The following is a 24,778-nucleotide window of genomic DNA, read 5'->3' as shown; positions in this document are numbered from 1 at the left end:
GGAACCATAAATTTCTTTGGACCATCATTCTGGCATTTAAGAACTAATTCTTCTTGGCAATCCCAGTTGAGTAAGCCTGAAAAATAGTAATTCCAGCACCAAACATCTTATTACAATAACTGCTTCCTTTGTTTAAAGCTCTGATAGAAATTATAAACGACAAACTCTTTGTATCGTATAAATTTTGCTTCTATGACCTTTTAAACTCAGTAAAGATAGGAAAATAGGAGTCACCTCAATGCCAAGTGTGGGGTTCCGTGGATGATCATCAGCCCAAAATAATGAGATTCAAAAGATACAAAGAAGAAAGAAGTAGCATCTTAAGAGAACATATAAACTACGAAATTCTACTTTCCTCATACACCAAAACAACATACAATAAACTGTATAAATTCTGCAGTGCAAAAATAAAAATATAACAAGAGAAAATAAGTGTTGTACATAAAGTTAACTATGTAATAATTCTTTGTTCAAAAATGGTTGTACATATTAATTATACCAAAACAAAACTTAAGAAAAAAAGTTATTTTCAAACATCAAATCATTCGCTCGTTCCAAGATGCATTTGTAATTATGTTCGTGAATATATATATTTTTTTAAATATCTTTTATTTGGTAAATTTTGATAAATTTAGCTTAAATAATAAAAAATGAAATGAAAAAACTCAAAAATATATTAAATTAGCTTAAATATAAAAATATCTAACCTACAAAGAAACGTAGACATAATATATCATCATTGTTATTAGATTTTTTGTTTTAATATATTTATAACAAAAACTAAAGTATAAAACATGAGATTATGTTATACTTACATAATTGATTTGACTTGAGAGTAAGGAATCTATATTATTCTGTTATTTTATTTTAATTCACTAGATTATCTCGACTCTTGTAAACGGGGTCGCAAAGCCATTTCTGCATAAGATGCCTTATGGAATTGTAGGGTTCTGTTAAACAAGTACCAAATAAGACTAAATGAGAGATGAAATGCGAAATAAAAGCGGGCAAACTTTTACGGAATGGATTTTTTGATAAACAGGATTTTAAGGACAAAATAAGGAGCTCTTTGCGCTCTCACTGTTTGCACTCGAGGAGATATTTAGGCTCAAACGCAAAACAGTCGCAGGTCAGTATAACTGGTATAACGAAAGCCAAACTGATGTTTTAAAGGATAAATAAAGGACTTTAATTTTAGAATATCCTTTTTAAGATTAAACCTTTCATATACTTTAGACATGAGTGGGGGGACTAATTGCATCATATCATTTTTGAAGTTTTTTTAAATTGGACTGAAATATTTCTGGAAGAAGTTGGTATTCTAATTTGTAAAATTATAGTAGGTTTTATAGATTAAAACAATTAAACGCCTACATCGAACAATGAATAATAATTCATTTTAAACTTTATTATATTGATTGTTATAAATTGTGTTCTGGATTTATAGTTTTTCAATAAGTTTCAATTACCACAAAGTGGTATTCACTATAACGTTTGCAATTTAAAACTTTTCTAATCGTGATCCTTTTTTTGTGACGGTTATTATAATGTTAACCATTTTAGTAAATTTTATTACTTATTCCTTCCCTCTTATTTTTCATCGATTCTTGCTTTTACCAGAAGAAAAGGAGAAAAGGCTTAATTGGTACAAAGTTAGATACAACATAGATATATATTAGTTTCTAGATTTATTTTTCAGAAAAGTCACAGATATTGTTAATTCGTGATCGAAATAAATTGGATGTTATAAAAAAAAGTTAATATATTTATTTTTTTAAGTATTTGTTGTTGTTAAAAAACTTGATATGAGAGGATCAAGTAGCCTAATTTGAGTTTTTTAGAAAGACAAAAAGTATTTACTTTGAAATATTTTCGAACTTAGAATAGAATTAATATTAGCAGAAAAAGATATAATGTTCAAATGGGGAGATATAATTTTCGTAGTGAGAGAGGTCGGTTATAGCCGTCGGCATTTTAATTTTTCTGGAGTTCAGTTATCTTTTCCTAATTATCCGGGCAGACAGGCTTGGGTAATTAGGGATGCCGAATTGGAGGATCGGCCGAGAAGGTGGGCAAAGTTTTAATGGCGTTCCCTTAGAAAGGCTCGCTGGAAAAATAAGAGAGAGGTCGGAGTATTATCTGAGAATTGGGGAAAGGGGGAGAGTTAAAAGCCCTTATCAGCACCCGCCTCCCGCTGCGCGTTTGATATATACAGGATGCACCACCCGGAGGGACCGGTGACAAACTCTGTGAAACAACTCGACCTCGCCGATTCACCCTGTAATATATGAACCCTGACACCCTGTGTCGACGAGACGATAAATGATTTGCAAAAGTTTCTCTCCAAAGACGACTTGAGAAAATCGTTTCTTCCAGGCCGATTTATCATAGGCGTCGAGGCGTAGATAGATCAGTGGATTATTGCTATATTCGACGGACATTTCACATAAACATTTTCAATTAATCCAAACTAACATAAAATCCTATTTCATTTCGCAAATTCATTATCATATAGTTCTTTTTATTAAGCATACATACTTGTAATATAAAAATGATCCTTCATTCTGAGCTACGCTCTGAAAACCTCCAGAATGTGGATTGTTTTAAACGAAAAGTACAGTCACAATTAATATAATTAAAAAAATGTAAACAAGAAAAGTCATTTCAGCCCCTACGCACGCAGTTTTAACTTAAACACACTCACCCTCTCACTCAGTTTTAAAAACATTCTTTCTTATACATATACCGTACAATCAATTCTGGTTATCCCTTTGTACAAATAAGTTACCAATACACTAACTTGTTTAATTGTTGGTACATGATATCGAACCATTGATTTTCTTTTAGTACAAACACATTCCCGCTTTCAATACACATCAACGCTACCGTACTCAAACACAAACATGAGATGCCATTCTTCCTCGTTCTCTTTATGGAGCCAGGGGGGACATCCTGCAATTGAGTGGTACAAATTGAGCAACTTTATACTGGAACAATACAAGTAAACCGCGTATGGTCCCTATTGTATTGGATTAGGAAATTTCTGATAGAGTACCGTTTAATTGAAATTAATTATTAGTATATTATAAGGCGACGTGGAAGATAATGCCCCGTTCTTACAGTTGGATAAGAGGTGATAGGAAGGGAGAGGTCAGTGTTGTACTGGCCAGGCCAACAACTGCTTCAATCCAAGCCCTGGTGTAAATCTGCAGCGAGTCTGACGAGGGACTTCGTTACCATCCCTCCGTATCTTCTGCCACAAAAGTGAAACGCGCAAAAACTTCATAGGAATTCTACAGGCACAACAAGTTTATTGGTGGTTTTTTGTGTTTTTTAAACTAAAAAAAGTTATATCTTTCTTATATATCAAATGCGACTGCGAGTTTTCTTTTTTGTTTTCAGCATCGCTTACATTTTTTTTTGTTATTACTTTTAATGTGTGGTGATTAGTAACCTTTAGTCCATGATTATTCGGAGAAATTTATGGTTCCACAAACGCAACATTGAAGTAAAACTGCAGGTTATATGAAAATATAGTTTTATTTTAGAACAATGTCGTTGAAAGATTTTCAAACCTTAGATAACTAAAGTCTGTCCAAGAGACGATTTACTAAACGTTTGTTTGGAGGTCGTGAGATGCGGTCTGGTGTGACGTAGGTTTAGGAAAAACATTTTCTTTATCGTGCCAACGTTTCGATATTGATTGAGATCATCTTCAGGGCCTGGGATTTACAAACATTGTTTAAATTTAACAAATTCATGTAGGATGTGGAAAAAAGTTAATTTATACAATGCAAAAAAATATTTTTTTAAAATTCAAACAAAGGATTTTTTGCATTGTACAAATTCACTTTTTTTATTTAAACAATGTTTGTAAATCCCAGGCCCCCTGAAGATAATCTCAATAAAGATCGAAACGTTGGCAGGATAAAGAAAATATTTTTCTAAAACCTACCTCACACCAGACCGCCTCTCATGATATCGGAATAAGTACTTTTAATTTTATTTTTGTTATTAATTTTCCTCTTATTTTGTTTTTTATTAGCCCCTTTCAAGTGCTGGATATGGATGGGAAAAGAATCCACAGAATCCGTTTTCCTTCACTCAGTTATGTAACAATTATTAGGAAGTATTTTCGATGTTCATAAATCCAAAGGAAAATGTTACACACCACTCTTAAATAAATGTTACATAATGTCTTTAAAATTTATAATTAAGTAAAGTTGGAACAAAAAAAGTTGTAAATTGAATGTACACCTTGTTAAATAACGATACTTGTTTTTATTTTAATTTCATATAAAATCTTGTCAATTTAATTTAAACCGTTAATATTTGATTATTTGTATAAAACAATAATCAATTTATGTTTACGAATTCTGCACCTGCTGGTTTGTACTCTTTTCAAATATTTATACATAATCGTTTCGAATAGGCAGTTTATATGACTTTTTGTCGTTTCTGTTTATAGTGGCAGAATTCATTCTTTAAAATAGTGACGTTTTAAATTTTTTATGACTACTGGTATTATTACTACTTTTAATATAATTGTTATAAAAACATAATCCTACATTTACACATACACCCAAAACCGCCAGAACTTTTCAAAATATTATTATGCATTTTAACATTCAATTTAACTGTAATTTTTTCTAGTAATATAATTGGGCTCTTATATCTTCCAAAAGCCTACAGTTTTAAAATTATACGTGAAATATCTTGAGGTGTATGATGTCGCACTTGCTTGAAGAAATATCGATTAGTTCAACACGGTGCAAATTTATTTTACATGGATCGGGCACTGACAGAGACTGAATCAGTCGGTACTTGATAGGAATATCCAACTCTGACTCTTTTTCATTCTAGAAATTCTTAAAAAAGTTTCTGCAGCCTTTGTGGCAGATCGTCATTTTGCTTCCAAACTAACCCTTACTGAATTTTTCATAGAACAGTTCTTTAATCTTGATGTCGGTACATGTAAAAATTTGTTTCTTTTCACGTTTATTCTATAACGAATAAAAATTAATTAAATTAAATCAATATTGTAAAATTAGTCAAAATTATAAATTAAATACATAGTGAATGGATTTATTTTAAAATGAATTATATTTATTTCTTTTTTAAACTCTATATTTTTCACACCCAGCTGAGTTTGTTGCTAGAGGTGAAGTTTTATTATTCGAGTAAATGGAATTTTGATTTCCTTAGAAAGTTCTCATGTAGAGAATTTATGCTAGCATGAACTTTACATAGTTTGCCAAACCTAATTGAGTTCTCTAAATCTTGTAATATTCGGAGGGTTATTTCTGGTAGAGTTTGCTAGCGATTTAGAGTCAATTATCAGGGAATACATTGATTTGTTTCATGTCAAGCCATTACAACTTATGAGTGCTCTTAATGGAGATTTCATTTAATTTTCATTTAATTTGTTTTTAAACTGTATGGATTCGTTTATTATGAAATTAGTATTACGAATCGTACATATAAGAAAATTGAGCTGTAGGAATTACCACAAAAAATAAAAGGAGTTTGAGTGCACAGAGATTATTAAGTGCAATTTTTAAAATAATATTCTTAGCCAAACTACGTATAAAAAACAGGGTATTTTTCGAATGAATTTCGATCATCACCGGAAGGTAAAGGTCCCAGGTTCGAATTCAGCTGCCCTACATTTGAACCCGACATACTAACAAATGGGTTTTTTTCAAAAACACCTGCACCCCGAGGGTTGATGTAACCTCAGCTGTTGCGAAGGTTCGCGAGAAAGGTAAAAAAAATCCCCTCTTTTATTTCGCAAAAGAATTTGAAAGTATAATAAAGTACATAATATGTAATATAGTCGGCTACGGAAATTAATATATTAACATTTACATTCCTTTCAAACTTATTAAAATTTAACCAAGAACGTTTGGCAAAAAAAAAAATCCTGGTCTCTATGTCAAATATATTTTCCTTTATCTAATATATTTGCCTCAATATTATAATTATATATTACAATTATTTAATGTTGTTAGTTAAGATAAAAAAGGGCAGTGTCACGAGCGGGAACGAACCCACGACCTTCGGCTAAATACGCAGCTACTCTACCGCTTGAGCTATCGTCTTCGATCCATTCGGACAACTTCCCATCTCAACCCCACCTTTCAATTTTCACTCCTTTTTGCCTTTTTTCAAATGTCTTGTAATCTATTTGATTCTCGGCGACAAATGAAATGGCCACGGAGAGCTTTAGTGAAGTGTACTTTATTTTAACTTATTAAATTCACTAGTGTTCGTAGTCCGATTATCCAATTAATATCTTTCAATTAATTATAGTTTTTAGTTGAGATAAAAAAGTCATTGTCACTGGCGGGATTCGAAAAATGGCAAAAAGGTGGAAAATTTCAAAGGTGGAGTTGAGATGGGAAGTTAGTGTCCGAGTGGATCGAAGTCACGATAGATAAGTGTAGAGTAGCGGCGTATCTAGCCGAAGATCGCGGGTTCGAATCCCGCTCGTGAGACTAACTTTTTATCTCAACTAAAAACCTTAATTAATTGAAAGATATTAATAGGTCAAGCGGATACGAAAATTAGTGAATTATGTTAGAACCATTATGTTAGATTTTAATATAAAATACAGAATTCAATAGGGAAAGTAACTAATATTTTTACGTCCGTATTCTAATGTAAAGTTTTAAACGTTCATACATTAGAAAATTTGTGATTTCCAAAATAATTTATTAATTGTAATAATACACATTAATATTCGTTTTATGAAGTAAAATAAATTTAATCTTGTGAAAAATCCCTCTACTCTCATTTTATTCCGGCTGCGCGTTACAATCCGGTTGTTAATTTCAACGTTCCGACCGGTTAACAAAAGCAGTAAAATTTTAGAAATAAAACAATGAGGAGCAATCATGGCTGTTGGTTGTCTTGGGCTTAGTTGATAGGAAAGCGAATCCGCAAAGTGGATCCAAACGAAAAATGTGTAAAATACTGACAAAGTTAAGCCGAAAAATTATAAACCAAACCCAAGGTTTTGAAAAGGTGAACGATAAACGCCGTTACTATTAATGACTGCAACAAACCTTTGATGCAAAACAAATTTCATTTGAACGTATTATTTATTTGTTTTAACGGTTAAATTAGCATTAAAATATTATAATTTACATTAAAGCGTATTTGGTTAAAAGTCGACTATGAAAACTGGTGTTTCGAAATTATAAAGGAATGGTAGGAAAGTTTTTATATATTAAAAGTATAGTTTTCTATCAAACTACAAATCGTTAATCTTTTTGACCATTGTATTGAATGACCCAACACAATTTGCTTTAATACAAAATAAGTCATTTTTTAAAGAATATTATGAAATAGTTTGCATTACGACGTTGTCGCTTATGACTTTGCATGACTTGTTGGTTGTTTTTATTAAAGATTTGAATAGTTGTTCCTATCATTACATAACTTTAAATATCTTCTATCATTACAGTAGATATATAAAAATTTTATTTATAAAACCGTACCTCTGAATGATTAAGAAAGAAAGAAATGGTTAATGGTAAATGACAAAATAGGTTTTTAACAACGAAAAACAAGAATTGAGTACGTTAGAACAGAAAGTTTTAAATTATTTTCAAATGCCAATTTAGCTATGGTAAATTTACAGCTAAGTATCTAATTGGCTAATTAATTGAATGTGTTTAAAATTTCCACTATGACAATTGTGCTGTGTATTTTTATAATTGTCCAATGGGCCTAAAAATCCCATATAAATCGGTATTCATCTTCTTCTGTTTGGACCAAATTAACAAAGCGAGATAAAACTTAAACACCAACTCGCCACTGGTAAGTAGGAAGAAATTAAGAATACAATGTGTACATAAGAGCTTTTTCACTAATATCGTTTCGAAATGTCTCATATTGTAGTGACAAATCCGGACGGTTTAAAGCAAAAAATATTGATCGAATAGAATACTTTACTGCACAAGCTGTGTGTATACAATACTTCTTCCCACAGCTCTATTCCATATAGTAATTCCTAACCAGGAAAAATATTGCCATCTGAATACAGTCGAAATAACAGGTCTTGTGTACTTGAAATTTTTTTCTTTCGTGTTTCACATGGTAAAATTTTACCTGCATGCATTATTTACTTAACAGTATAAAATAAATATATTTAAAAAAGTTTACTATACAATACAGTTCTTTTCACACCAAAGCAGTTCCCACCTACTCATTATTACCACATTCTAAAATCCTCTCCAAAAGATGGAATGAATACTCTGAGAACACCGATCCAGAAAACACGTTTCCTCCGGTCGAAGTACTGACCATAGAAATGTGTGGTGATTAGTGACCGTTAATCGATCATTATTCAGAAATCGTGAGATGCGGTCTGGTGTGATGTAGGTTTCAGAAAAACATTTTCTTTATCGTGCCAACGTTTCGGTATTTATTGAGATCATCTTCAGGGCCTGGGATTTATAAACATTGTTTCCATTTAAAAAATACATTTAGGATGTGGAAAAGTGAATTTATACAATGCAAAATATATTTTTTATATTCAATCAAAGTATTTCATTAATCAAATTCAATATAGATAACATACATATATCATTACATTACATTCACATCAAATATTTTTCATAGTCTAATTGTCCAACAATTTAGCTTTACTTTTCCTAATTATCCCTTTCTATATAATCCTGAAAGAATAATCTGGCCGAACCAAAACAAACACATGTTTCCCTTCGTCGGCTCTTTTCACCTCAAAGAAGCCGACGCCTTATACAAAAATGTCTTTTCTATACCGACATCCTTCCCCACTCCTTCAAAATACAACGTATATAAACATAAAACAGCAAAATCCCACTGGCACTCTCAACATGAAACGCAAGAATGGCACAATTACACAGAAGACAAACATTTTAAGTGAGTAGAAATACTTTGATTGAATATAAAAAATATATTTTGCATTGTATAAATTCACTTTTCCACATACTAAATGTATTTGTAAATCCCAGGCCCTGAAGATGATCTCAATAAAGATCGAAACGTTGGCACGATAAAGAAAATACTTTTCTGAAACCTACATCACACCAGACCGCATCTCACGATTTCTGAATAATTACTAACCATAGAGTTTGTATTTTACCCGGGATTTTATACCATTAAGAACAATTTATGATAAGTGTAATTCAAGTACAAGATAGAAATAAATATTTAAACAAATACAAATGTATAATGTATAGAATTATCAGGCACAGTTCACAATTCGGAGGTTAATTTAAACTAAATGCTCCATTTAACTATTAAAATGTACAAACCCTCCCACGTCTGTATGCCAGAAAATTAATTAGTGTATCTATTTAGAGACAAATTAACCAATTAATTTAAAAGGACCATTTTAACATTTATCTGTTCAAGTCCATTAAGGAAAACTGCCGTAATTATCAACAATTCTCTTTGTTAGTTGGACAAATGGAAAAGACAGCCTTGTTTGAACCGAAAATTCAAAACTCCCACTGTATTATTACGTTTCACCGGTTCAACTTTTTTAAACTTGGTAGAGGGCATTGCTAAAACTGAACCCATTTTGATTAATAAACACGAACACTTAAGAAAATGTTATTTAGCTTTGATGGAATGGTTCCTCCTGGATTCTCAATTTAAACAAATTTATATTTTTGCAAATGTTTCAATCCACAACGCTTCGGATTTATTTTAATCCTTCCTCAGGTGAGTTAATGCAGGGGTTAAAACAGTGGTCGTCAGTCATTAATATTTTGTAACAGTTTATTTTAAAAAAGAACCAGTGTGGTACATATTTAAGTCTTTCAGACTCCGAACAAAGGTTTTAATATTTTAAACCTTACTAGCCCCACTGCGTTAACTCACCTGAGAAAGGATTAAAATAAATCCGAAACGTTGTGGATTGAAAGAAAAACTGGTTGTTGTTTTTTTGAGATGACCTACTATCTCAACTTCGAGAAGGAAAAATTACAAGTTAAACTGTTGAGGTCGAAATATAAGAAAACATATTTGCAAATAATAGGGCGGAACTAAATTAATTAAATTTTTTTATAAAAAACCTTGGTATAGTGTACTATGTTCATCGTCAAATAATCACGTAGATTCCTATATTTCCATCTTCCTGGCCTGTTTCTCTAAATGTAATGTAAAAGTCACATCTAATAAACATATAATCATGATGTGGTCAGGTGAAGTCAAATTAATATTTATTTAATTTTACAACCATTATTAAGACAAATTTCCACATTTGTAATAACAAATGTATGCAACAAATTAATTTATTATCCTATCGGTGTTACAATGCGTTAAAAGTGCATAAGCTTCCTTAATCTCGGAGATTAGTCTGTATATTGATAAATGCTAAAAATGTAATTTTCTTTTATTGCAGACATCTTGCAAAGGAAAGCTAGGGGCGATAACCGATTTTATTAAACTTTTTTTGCTAATATTAAGTTAAAATTTATTAGAATCGTGACCGAGCGCCAATGAGCTTTCAGTTTTCACATTATTTTTGTATAAATTTAAAAGATTGTTTTCCATCTATTTTGAGCACGGAGGTTAAGGTTATCATATATTAGTTGATTCATCACTTTACCAAAACCAAGGGAATGATATGAAAGCTAATATTAAATAGAGATTAAATATATCAAATTATAAATACAAACACTACACATAAATACAAAAATAAATTTCTAGCAAATTAGTTCGTTTTGAAAATCACAATTGCGTTAAACACCCTTTAAAGACTCTGATAACAATGTGTGCTCGATGTGTCTCACATAATAGAGGCTTGTCCTCCTGCCTTGGCTCCATACATAGGTGTAGGATGCCGCTGGATTTAAGAATTGTCCTCGGACTCGGTAGCAAGTTTCAAAGTACCCTGTTCCGCTTTTTAGGGGCAATGGGAATTTTTTAATGTATATAGTCGTCAAGATATGTGTTTTCTGTTTCTGTGCTTTGTATGGGTGACAATATTAATTAGAGTGAATAGGAAGGGACTGATGGTGGAAAAACATCCCCATCGCCCCTCGAGCAGTGTACGTGACTTGGTTCGATGGCGGAATATTTATAAAAATACGCCATCGACCCGAATCCAATTAGTTTATTAGTTATTGCTTGCAAGTTGATGGAGGAATCTTGAGTACTCCGTCCACCAAATAGAATGAATGCAATGTATATATGTATTTTTTGTTTTTATGTGTAGTGTTTGTATTTATAATTTGATATATTTAATCTCTATTTAATATTATCTTTTGAATATATTTATTTTTGTGAATGCGTATTGAATGTGCATGCGTTCGTGGCTGAAATGAGCAAGCTGTCGGATGCCCCCCCCCAAAAAAAAAACTAGACTGATTGGGATAGATTAGCCGGGGGCACATTCATTTTTCTCCGATAATCCAGAGCTCCATTTAAAAAATCTTAACTTCTGTGGATTTGATCCAATGTCTACATCATTACAACCTGGAAAGCTGAATCTATTTTCTTAGCGCTTATCTCCACAATTTCATTACAAAACTTACATCTTTTATTATACATGTATCCGTCAATTCAAATTTATTTTCGAAGGCCACATTCATCTCAGTATGTTTAGTTTATAGGTTTCTAAACACTTAATGTTTTTATTGGTGATGTTTTATCACTGTTTTAATGATTTTTGAGTAAAATCTGAGCATCCAAAAAATTTGTATTCGGAGTTTGTTTGGAGGTGCAAAAATCGAATATCAACCTTCCTGGTTTAGAAAAATAGAAACCTATTTTGCGGTCACTAGGATAAAATTATTTTTGCAGCGTGTATGGCATATTATAGATATTGAAATACCTAATTTTTAGGTTGTTTGACCGATATTATACTGTATATTATTTTTTTACACTATGAAACCCCTAATGAAACACATATACCTCAAAGAATAGAAAACCCCAATAAAAAAGTACGTAAATCAGCTTTAAAAGAATTGCTTGGCTTCTAGAATCCATTTGCAAAAAATTGTCGGTTTAATATTTTTGACTTAGTGTCATTAAAAAAGTTTCATAGTTTCTCACTTGTTAAAGAAGATAAATTCGACTGAGGGGCAGGAGTGGTTAGGGTATCGACTCGTATTTGGCACACTAATCGTGCTGCGTTCGAATCCACGACATATCCCCAGGGATTTTACTTGAAATCAATTTAGAAAAAGTGCTATAAAGTAAATTTCTCTCCTCTAACAAGATAACCAACTGGTGGTTGGACGATAAGGCCTCTAGTATGACACGAAGTACATTACTACATTTAACTACTTCACCGTTTAACATAATTAGATGATAGATTGAAAAACATATACAAGATTTAAAGCAACAATTAATGTAATTTTATGTTGTTATTTTAATTCAGATTGGACACAGAACACAATTAATATTTAAGAAACGGATAATATATATAGATGTTCAATCTGGAAACGTTTCTGGCTTTTTTCAGTTACAAATGGGCAATTATGTAACTACCGAACTGGAAATGAAAAAAAAGTGTATTTAACGGAATAGCTTGACCTAATAATACAGTGATTAATATTCTGTTTTTAGTGGAAAGCACAGTTAGGGCTTGAAAAACTTTGATGGTATTTGCCTCCGAGTCGCAAGGGGATATCCAATTTGCATATAAAGGAGGAGAAAACTTTTCTCGAAGCTTTGAGCGACCCGCGGAATTAAACCGTTCAATCGGCTTTCCTTCTCACTTGGACTTTATTGACAACGGGGAGGTTTATGAGCGGCACTTCAAAGTGGGAACAATTTCGCAGTTTCAGGCTAAACAAAAATCTTTTATTAAATTCTAGAATTTTGTCCTTACTCTTTTGATTAAAAAAAAAATATGTTTTAGTCTATTCAATTCGTTTTTCTCTCTAATCCGTATCTTATTCGCCCTTAATCTAATGCTTAAGAGAAAGGCTATCGGATTTTTTAAAATATTCTCCTCTTCTTTATAAAATCTTAAAGTTATGACTTTTTTGTAGAATTTACGCAAATATAATATATATTAACTGTGATGTATTGTAAGTAGAGAGAATTATTTAAACAATCGATAATAAAATCTCACATATTAATTTAAGTTATTAACATCAATTACTATTCAGTAAAAATTGGTAGAAAAGTGTACAAATAAAAAATAATAACAGGGGAATAACTTCCGAATCTATTAAAATTATTCATAATGGTGAGATAATTACATCACGATTACATATGCTTCACCCGTTTGGGCAGATGCGGTAAAAATCTGTAAACAAACTCGGGTAAAACTGGAGCGAATTCAGGCTATAAGACTAATTAAAGGGTATCGTACTATTGCATATCCAATGTATATATAATGCCTATAGGAATAAAAATAGAAAGACTTAATCGATTTATCGAAATAATGAATAATGTTAGTGGGGGGAAAACTTGATAGACACTTGCAATATAAAGAGTGGCATCATCCGGCAGATGCAATTGACATACAATTCTCTACTGAATTGTTCTTGGTGGTCTTACTATTTTCACGGAAACACGTCACAGTATGGAGTTGGCAGTACCTTTGTATGTTTATGGAATGATTTAAAAATATATTAAGCAAAATTTACTATACAGGTATGCACGCGCTGAACTTTTGTCCGTTCTGAATAATTCGTTATGGGTTGTAAGAAATAGAGCATCGGATTATATTCTCGAGCTCATCATTATAAGCGACAGTCAAGTTTCTACGGAATCGAAAATTAATCACGATAATCCAAATTGTTTGCCTGAACAAATAAGGACAATCTTTAAAATTCTAGTCCAATTGAAGTTTAATGTACAATTAGGTTGGGTAAAGGCTCATTGCGGAATAAAATGGAATGAAGTCTTCCTTAATCCACAAAACTAGCATCGACTGGCATGAGTTTACAATTGATATAATAAAGAAACCTTTTCGCGAGAGTGTTGAAAGCAGGAGAATATTTTGTCAATTAGAGCTAATGGAAAACAGAAAAACAAAAATTCCCGCTAATACAAATTTGAAGAGAACATGGCCCACATAATACTTATTTCTTCCGCTTTCACCTTAAAGATGGTCGGCATGATCCTGCCAGTCCTACTATCCTAGAAAACAATATGACACACCAAATATAGGACTGCCCGAAAATAGAAATACTTCCAAGTTTTTGGATTATGAAGTAATGGCTAACTCTAAGGCCAAATGAAAATTTCAAAACGTTTATTAAATAAATAAAATTTAATGAAATTTAGAAAAAAAATTGGAAATGTCACTTAATTTTATAGCTTTTAATTGTTAATTTTATTATTTGTCTCATTCGTATTTACTTATGTTTAATTTCCTTTTATGTACCAGTCTCAATTTTTTTCGCATTATTATAAATTATTATTAATGTAATACTGATTATACCTGTATTTTTCTGTGTATGTCTACTTATGCTTATCGTTTTACATGTAACATTTGTATGACGCCTATAAATTCATACCATTAAAACAAACCAGTATTGAACACAGTGTAAAACCTATTTTAAAAAACATAATGTACATGATAAAACAAAACTAAGATAAAACTTTGCGAACCTATGAACGAAATATAAAAAATCAGTCAATAAAAGTCTTATTATTTGTTGGAGTTTGTTGAGGATTCCATTTCTTCTATTCAAAATAACATAGTATTTCTTACGGATGTACCTGGCGCCTCGTTATTCTGTATAAATGAAAAAAAATCTTACCCACTTATAATTACCTTATCCTGGAATCCTATGTAACTAAAAGCTAATTCAAATCCAGGTGTGACAAAGAGTAATCACACGTCAGACAGGTACAATCCGGCCTTCAACAAGGTAACATTCTCGTTCCGTCTTGTATATCATTTGTACTGATGACTTTCAATTATATCCCAACACCATTATTACTTCAAAAGGGATGATGCTACAATTTCATCTTGTAACCCTAATCCTAACCTAATAATCTGCCATACCCATTTCTCCCAGATTTCCACGATAAGCAACGGAAAAACTAAACATCATCATGACTTCCAGAAAGCCCGTAACTTAGGTTTGTATGTAGACTGCTCGTTGACATGGAATCCCCACACTATATTTGATATTCTCTACAAAATATACACCTACTTGTTACAACCAAAATTACAACCATTTGTTAAGACCGATGTCTGTTTTGTCTATCAAACCACATAGGACATACAGAGTGGTCTCGATGGTTTCCGCCAACCCATCTAACTGTTCCAATCAAATGTCCACAGCCAATTTGTTAAAGTCTCATTTTAGCAACTAAAAAAGCTGGTCATTTTCGTCGTCTTTCATCAAAACAGCATGGATAGGCAGAATAAAATTTTCTAAAATTACCAATCTTATTATTGGTATTCGTTACTTCTCAGTTACTACAGATATAACAATTTGATAAAATTTAACAGCTGTTTCTATCTTTAACTAAATAGCCATTGGGGTCCAATCTCCGTGTGGCATATCTCATTGTTAAAAATGTTTAAAATAGTTGTGGTTTTATGGGCATAATATAATTCTCTTGGTAATTAATATAAAGGAAGCTCATTCAACCACTATGAAACCAATACATCAATTGCTAAAATTTCGTTACTTTTTTCCACGGAGATTAATTGGCATGTATTTTTGTTTGTTGTAGGAGAAAAACTGAGAGAAGAGCAGATGCACAAAGAAGGAAAGGCTGAAAAACTCCTCTCGATTGCTCAATTGATAAGGCAATGGTCTCAACTCACTGACGTACAAGCAGGATCTTTTGCTACAGGGGATGATGTGAATATCTAAATATGCTAGTAGTTCTGTTACTTCTTTTGGGAATGGTCCATGTTTGGGCCTGTCCCTCTTCATGCATTTGTAAGTGGAAAGGGGGCAAGCAGACAGTGGAGTGTATTAATAAAAGTCTCATTACGTTGCCCTCGGGTATGGATCATGGAACGCAGGTTTTAGACTTCGCTGGCAACAATCTCGACAGGCTGTTGAGGGAACGTTTTCAAAGGATGGGGCTCATCAATCTGCAGAAGATTTTCCTTTCGAGATGCCGTATCAAACACATTGAGGACAGGGCATTTAAAGGACTTACCAATCTTGTCGAACTGGATTTGAGCGACAACTCAATTACATCCGTCCCAACCGAAACGTTTTACGATTATCCTTCTCTTATGAGACTGACGTTGAACGGTAATCCGATTAAGGTGTTGAAAACGAACGCGTTTCAACCTCTCTCCTTTCTCACGAATTTAGAGCTGAGTAAATGCGAAATGGAAACTATCGAAGATGGAGCGTTTGACGGTCTCAACATGCTCGAATGGCTCAAACTGGACAACAACAACGTTAAATATATTAGCGGTAAGAACATTCTCCCGAGAAATTTACACGGGATCGATTTGCACCACAACCCTTGGCAATGCGATTGCAATCTAATAAGTTTGACGCAATGGCTCGTTAAATTCAGTGTTCCTCAATCAATTGAGCCCGCTTGTCAAACACCAGAAAGACTGAAGGGCAAACAGATCAAAACTTTAAGTACTAATCAACTGGCATGCCTTCCAGATATGAAGCATGTCACACCGTTGATTCTAGAAATTTCAGAAGGGCAAAACGTATCTCTTTTATGCCAAGTTTCGGCGATACCGGAAGCGAAGATTTCCTGGTGGTACGAAGGAAACGTTCTGCAGAATGATTCTACCGTCGCTCCTGGACTGCACCTGTACTACTTTGTCGAGGAAGGGACAGTTGAAAAAACATCCGAACTGTTTATTTTCAACACTAACGTTGACGATAATGGGACATTCGTCTGCATTGCTGAAAATTCGGCTGGCAGATCTCACTCCAATTACACTATAAGAATTATTTTAAAAGAGGAACCCGTTATTGGACTGGCGGTTTTCCCGTATGAATATTTCGTCGTGATATCTGCTGCCGTTTCCGTGATTGCATTACTCGGAGTGATTTGCGTCACTCTGTGCCTCATCCAATGCAAAAGACAGAAAAGAAGGAAGCGCAAGAAGGACAGGAGCAAAGTAGCAGCACTTCCAAATCAGCCAATTAGCGATAAAACGCCTGTAGTAAGAGACAACGATACCATAACTAGAATTGGATCTATTGTTCAAGCGCCCAAGATCAACGGAACTGCTCATGGTCAGGAAATGATGGCATTCGCTTCTGGGCCCGGGGTCCTCGTCATCCCGAACAACCTGAAGTACACAACAGCCCCGATGCCACAGAACTATCAGGAACAGAACCCCGATTTAATAAACGATACAGGGAGTAAAGAGTGGAAAGGCCCAAAAGAAGAGCAGGACATTGAAAAGGGCTGGGTCGCGGGTACTCTTCCGAGGAGAGACGTTTTCCCGAAACACATGACCGCCGACGTGCATCTTTCTCCAGGCAAATTCATCGATCAGGACGGATATCCGGTCGACTACGGTTTGCCGAAAATGCCGGGTCCGTTTCCTGTAGTAATGCCTTCGTCTTCCTTCTATAGGACCCTTCCTCATAAACCGAGGCATGCACCAGCCGCAAAGTTCTCCAGGGAGGCTGAATTCGTGACAAAACCGGGGAGCACGGCCTCCTTCGAACACTTCAACCCTTCCGACGTGAGGTACACACTGGAGGGGTATCCGTGCGTCCAGCCATTGTACCCGGCATTTCAAGACCCGTTCATATCACCGCCGGCGGGATACAAGAGCGACCCAAAAGATGCAGCCGCCCAGTGGCCAGAATCAAATCTAGACACACTGAGGACCCAGAGCGTCGGTGCGCAGACCTTCGAGTGCGAACAAGGAAGCAACGCGATTCTTGAAGAACCGCAAGCATTGACAGAAAGCCCTGACGAAGGTTACGAAGGCGACGTGACAGAGCCCGCGGAAAACTGACAAAAGGCGACCCACCGGGATGCAAATAAACTTTAAGCCGTCTAATGAGTGTAAAAGCGCGATTTTGCCCCTGACGTCTCTCATTTCCTCCAAACGGGTCAAACAAAATATCAATGTTCGATCAGGGTAATTCTATGGTCTCTTTCACCCAGACTCTTTACTGCTCAATTTATACAACTCACGTTTTACTTCTGATAATCACAAATTTAAGTTTCTCGGTGTGATAATCGTTATAAAAATCAATGTGTATGAACTAGCATTGTCCGCTTTTGAGAAAATAGTTTATAGAAATATTTTTACGTGACTGTTGTGTCAGACAACAGGTGAAGATTTATTTTTAAAATCCAAATAATTGTTTATCCTAAAACACCGTCTAAGTGAGTTGGACAATTATACTTTGCAAGTGATCAAACTTTGAATTTTTATTAACTTAAAATTAATATAAAAATATATAATACAAATTAATATTTATAAATATATACATATTACCAATTTTATGAAAGTTTACTGTTAATTGTGAAACGGTTGTTTAATTTTTATGATATTAGACCGAAAAAATAATTTTCGATGTAAAGAATGTCTCTCCTTAAATGTTCTTAAATGTAAACCATGTATGAAATTTTCTGAAAATTACCACTGAATCGTTTTTTCATTGTACATAGTGTTGATTGTTTATTTTATTATTTATTTTGTTGACAGTTAAGGAGGAACTTCGATATTAATGTGAATATGGAGAAAAGCCTAAGTTTTTACACCAACGTCTTAAAAATGTCTGTACAAAATTACGAAGCTTAAATACTGTCATTGACTTATTTATTTATGACAAACTCAAACATAAAGGAGAGTTCAACATTTTGAGATGTATAAGGCTCAAGACATTGTTCTGTAAATTATTGTATTAATAAACTAATCAGATTGTGTAAATAGGAAAGATCATAGGGATTAATGCGAATTAAGAGAGCCGGTCTTAGTTCGATCTTGAAATTGATTTTCACTGTAAATATATTATATTCTTGTATTTTGGATGGAAAGAGTAATATATTCGTTGTAGAACTAGTTGTCACCCAGTAACTATTTATTGTACATAGATTTAAAATAAAAACAAAATGTTGTTGGTTATGTTTGGTAAATAAAAGAAATGAAAGAGGTTTTATTTGAGTTATTTTAATTTTTTTATTCCTTTAAAAACAAATCTTTTTAACAAACTTACGGGCTCAATAGGAGGTGAAAATTCCAGGTGAGATCAAGAAGTTCGTTTATTTTTCCATGCATTATTATATACTATTCCTGAAGACCTACATGTCCAAATATTACGTTAATATACATAATTCTATTATATTCCCATATTTGGTCAAAGGCTCTCCTCAACAAAACTTTTCAAAAAAACAGCCGGCCCTAACTGTTGGTAACTGAATTGTAATATAATAGTAGTAGTAAGTGCTTAGTAAATAATTCAATGTAGAGAAGATGAAATATATTATTATCACAAGCAAGAGTTGAACCCACGTCTGGATCAGTACGCTGGCGCTTCTATCACTTGAGCTATAGTGACTTCAGCCCCCGAGACACCAACAAACTATCAACTCCCTAACCATCCGTAAATACATAGTAATGTTAATATTTCTGTTATGTTCAAAAATTGAACAAAACCGGTTTGAAATGTACTAGCTGGTTTCAATCTTTGGATACACAAAGCTTAAGAATATGAAATTTGGATAAACAAGGCTTAAGAACTCAAAATTTCTAAACGCTCTTAGCTATAACTAAAATGATAGCCATGATATTCAGAAAACATCAATATATTACTACAAAATAGGTATAAAATTTCATCTTACAAGAGATGGCTGTGGAAGTGGTATCACCGCTTTCAATAAAACTTATTTTGGTGATAAAAGTTAGAAAACTTTCAGACTCATGTGTCCTAAGAGCCAAGAAAAAAATATGTGAAGTAATTACTTAACATTTTTTATGCCTTTTTTGTGCATGTATTTTTAAATTTGTTTTTACCGAGGATCAGAAAATCATATGAAGTATAATAAATGCGAGGAGATATATAAAACTTTTCACTAACCAAAAGACGCCTTCAGTAAAATGGGCAAAACTCATTTTTGCTAAGAAAACAAAAACAAAAATCAACTCGGAATTTTTCGGCACCATTTAGACTTATAGTAATTGAAAAAATATTTATTTTTGTGGTTTTGTGATCTCAGGCACTTGAGCATTCTGGTTTATTGTACTTTTCCTAGAGCTATTATTGAGAACAATCGAATCAATCCTTCTGTTAAGAACTACTAGGATGCTCGTTCCATGGTTTTCTTAATAGCCTCGATTAATTTTCCATTGGGCGGTTTCTTCGCTTTCGAATATGGTTTTTTCCTCGTCATTGTATCACCTACCAATGACGTCATCATGGAATATACGTTATGTTGAGCTTTTCTCAGATAAATGTGACCGAATGTAATTCTACCAATCTCTGAGTTTAGCCCTCAAACTGAAACAGTGAGTTTGCCTGTGTGTAGTACCTTAGAGTTTATCCACTTCTCGGTTTGACTTTTGTGATTCCATTCTTTATGGGAGGATTCTGTGTTGGTTTTTGTTATCCCAAGATTCACGGCACATATATGGTCATACAGATCCTCCTCTGTCCAGTCAAATTATTATTTCATTATTCAAAATTCCCGTGTGTCCTAGTACCTGTGGTGGTAGTGTCGAAGGAGATGTATCCCCCAAACGGAAATTTCACTTACCCCTGTACTACATGACACTGCCACGGAGAGAAAAAAGGCGTTTTTCAGTACTTAGATTGAGTTTGTGTGTGGACGAGTTGTAAACACGTGGACAATTATAAATGTATTAACAAATAATTCACTGATACCCCTCACGCCGACATACCCACGATTTCATCAGGTTGTGCTTCCCCAGCTTTTCGAGATTTTGAATGCAATCACTGACTAGTTTTGATGTGTTTTTTTTTTTAGAAAAAAAAATTACAATTTTTCTGGGGCAGGAGTGTCCCCTTAGAATCGGTTATAGTGAAAATTATTACGATTTTGACACAAAAAGAAACTTGTTGTGGTGACCAAAGTAATAACAACGGTGTTATACAAAACAAAACTCAACGGAATTAAAATTAAAATAAGTTACTCTCTAAATTAACATAAAAAATTACTGAGTAAATTAAACAATGGGTAAATAACCTCTGTTTGGATGGAGGAGGTGCAAGTAAAGAGGATATTTAAACTACTGATTATTTGCAGATCGTGAGATGCGGTCTGGTGTGACCTAGGTTTTGGAAAAAAATTTCTTTGTCGTGTCAACGTTTCGGTCTTTATTGAGATCATCTTCAGGGCTCAAGTGTTTGTTTTCTGCCTCGATGTATCATTCTTGTGTGTCGTGTGACGTAATAACTACTAATGCTTTAATAACGGCTTGACTTTCCTCTCTTATCAGGATTTTGCCACTATAACCTCTTTTAAGATAAATGCGTCATACAGCGCATGCATTTCATCTTGAATGTCCCAGGTGTATTTCCCTAATGATTGCTCTTACAAAAACGCCTGATGCGGTACCTTAATCTGTTTCAGAACCATCTGTATATACCGTAATATTATATCTGATGTTTTCCTGAATTCCTCTTCTCCTTTGTAGGATGTTGTAAAGAGTGTTACCGGGAAGCTGAATTCCAGGAGCATTATTCTCGCCGATGTCCGGTGTTTCATTTACACGTTCATAACCTCTGGATTTTGTCAAAAATCAACGTTATTAAAGTCAGTAGGAATCCAAGGTTTTCCAATATAAGGTTCAGACGTTGAGTCCTATTAAGGGTGAAAAAGAAGAATGAAATCAACAAAAATACGTGACACGTTCCAATATTTATCTGATATTCATTTATGTAAAGAAGTGTAGTTTATCCTTTTACAATACTTTTACCTAAGGTAAAACCTACTAATCATAAACAGTCATGACGATCAGTGAAGTCCTTTTAAATTTATTGGATTTTCGTGCTTTCCAATGCAAAAATTATGATATGTATAAAAGCTAAAAAAAATGAAAGAAAACAATTAATTATCTTTCGGGGCTGCCCACCTTTAATACTAATAATTCTTTGCTTGATATTCTTTTTTTTCAGTAGACGAATAGGAACATTGTTTCTTGTTAAAAAAATAATATTAATAATATTTCAACGAGTTTGCTACGTCGGCCGAGTACAAATTATGCACTGTATTGTAATGCATACGAAATTGCTCGCCCGTATATAGATTCAATTTTTTTCTGCCTTAAAATCATTTCACATTTAAACCTTGGCGATAAAGACTGAAAGAAGACAGGTTAAGCTTTCTAACGGTTGAAATGACGTTGAATTTCAATGAAGACGGGAAGAGTTATGAATTATTAAGTGGAACACCAGACATAAGCTACGAAAAAATGTGCCCCGCGAAGCCAACCAAAAGGTATTTTCTTGCTATAAAAATTCGTATTTCAGGATTTCAAAGTTTTTAAAAGGAAACCGAATTGGTTTTTCGTGAACAATTAACTGTTACGTCTGCTTTTCTGAAAGCTCCTTTGCTCCTTTCTTCTGTGTATATATATATATATATATATATATATGTGTGTGTGTCAAAGACGAAAAGACGAATTGTTGCTTCCCTGGCACGTTTTTTGATATATATATATGTATATCAGCAATGAGATGACCTATTATCCCACCTTCAAGAAGGAAGAATCATAAGATTAACTGTTGAGGTCGAAATATAAGAAAACATATAAANTATATATATGTGCATACATATATACCTTTAAATATATACGTTAGAAAGAAAGAAAGAAACAAGTATTAAAAAACAATATCTATATTTTTAAAGGAAAAGAAAAGAAGGAGTATAATGATGAAGAAAAAAAGTTCATTATCCATATAAAGTTCGTCTATTTAATGTTATTATAGGAAAACATTTCAAAAACCATATTGTTCAGTGTAAAATTGTTCAAAAAAATGCGACCTACAGTAGGTCTGTGACTTAAAGGATAAGAAAATATGCATTTCAAAATATGGCCATTTTTTGGCACAAAACCAGGTGTTCGGGTTTTTTCTTAGGTAGTGTATATTTAATGAATTGAATAACATAGAAGAATTTGAGGGGCAATATATTACACAAATGAAGAATGTAGTACTGCATGTGTAATAACGACACATATATTTGTCCAATTGATATGTTTCATTTTATCTTAAATTTAGTATTAATTTTGACGTCTCTATTTCCTACTATAAAAAATATATTTTTTTTAATCTAGTCAATATATCTTGATATTGACAGTTTAAACTGGGTAAAATGAAGGAGGAAGAAGAGAATTGACTGTTTGCGTATCCTGTCAGTTTATATTTAACTTTTAAAGTAAAAAACCACATATGTTCATTGATGGCGATATGAAATATAAGTACAAACATATTTTTAGAACAGTTGTTATTTTATTCTATTATACATATTTTCACAATTTGTACCTCATAAAATTATTCTTTTTAACCATCAATTTTATAATTTCCTAACATAATATTTTATGTGTGGTGATAAGTGACCGTTAGTCGATGATTATTCGGAAATCGTGAGATGCGGTCTGGTGTGATGTAGGATTCAGAAAAACATTTCCTTTATCGTGCCAACATTTCGATCTTTATTGAGATCATCTTCAGAGCCTGGAACTTACAAACATTTTTTAAATTTAACAAATACATGTAAGATGTGGAAAAATGTTAATTTATACAATGCAAAAAATATTTTTTATATTGAATCAAAATTTTTCTACTCACTCAAAGTGTTTGTTTTCTGCGTAATTGTGCCATTTACAGTGAGTAGAAATACATCGATTGAATATAAAAAATATATTTTTTTACATTGTATAAATTCACTTTTTTCCAAATCCTACATGTATTTGTTAAATATAAACAATGTTTATGAATCCCAGGCTCTGATGATGATCTCAATAAAGCTCGAAACGTTGGCACGATAAAGAAAATGTTTTTCTGAAACCTCCATCACACCAGACCGCATCTCACGATTTCCGAATAATAATATTTTATTCCTGTAACAATGTGGACAGGATAAAAACTAATTGATTTTGGGAAAATTCTCGATAAAAAAAATGTTAATGCAACTAATGTAGAATCATATTGATTATTAAAATTAATTAGAAGTTATAAATTATATGGATGTGCACATTAATATATTTGTCATGAATAATCAATAAATACTTTCTATATATTTTTATAAATCGTAGCTGTATTATTACAATTTTTCTAAATTTAATATTTATTAAATCAAACAAAGAAGATAAAAGTAATGGTCAATGAGCTATACGTCAACCGAAAGGTTGGTCACGTTTAACGGCGTAAATCCAGGTGAGGCTTATATCCGTGGCCAACGATCTGCGGGTTATTTGACGATGATTTTGCTTGTTTAACAAACCTCCCAACTTGCCCAAGGATACCTTCAATATTTGCTCTGGAAACTAGGTTTGACCGTCGTCCGTTCCGTATTTCTCGATTTGTTCGTCCTCATTTTGTTAACTTTCAATCCTTTTATGTTGGTCTTCGTATACGCTTGAGCCGGAAATATTTGTCAAGGATTAATCTTTTGCAACATTGTTCAAATATATGCGGCATTTTGGCCCACCTTAGATTAAGATTTACTAATACGAGCTAAGTCAAATAAATCTAATCATTTAAATTAAACTTTTTATAATTTGTTGATGTAGTGAGGAGAAGTCAGATATGAAGTATTTTAGAAAACACCTTATCAATTTTTTGCCGATATTTCGTCCATTATTGGTGTCATCTTCTCGAGTTTGTTGAGTCATGTTTGTTTGGTGTGAAGTTGTCACCACACTTTTTGTCCTGAAGAT

General features: G+C 33.0%; 1 protein-coding gene across 1 annotated transcript in view; it reads left to right on the top strand.

Moving 5' to 3' along the window:
* LOC106672756 (leucine-rich repeat-containing protein 24) overlaps positions 1-18,974 on the top strand; it is a 257,775-nt gene extending 238,801 nt beyond the window's left edge. The window contains exon 4 of the mRNA XM_014404420.2: positions 15,652-18,974. Coding sequence (XP_014259906.1) covers positions 15,797-17,884 — 2,088 coding nt within the window. The 5' untranslated portion in view covers positions 15,652-15,796 and the 3' untranslated portion in view covers positions 17,885-18,974. The remainder of the gene's footprint in view (positions 1-15,651) is intronic.
* Positions 18,975-24,778: the final 5,804 nt, after the last annotated feature.

Source organism: Cimex lectularius, unplaced genomic scaffold (genome assembly GCF_000648675.2).
Source record: "Cimex lectularius strain Harlan isolate CLEC.00 unplaced genomic scaffold, Clec_2.1 scaffold275, whole genome shotgun sequence".
NCBI classification, from domain to species: Eukaryota; Metazoa; Arthropoda; class Insecta; order Hemiptera; family Cimicidae; genus Cimex; species Cimex lectularius.
The sequence above is the reverse complement of the archived record's forward strand: the minus strand, read 5'-3'. Positions and strand labels throughout refer to the sequence as shown.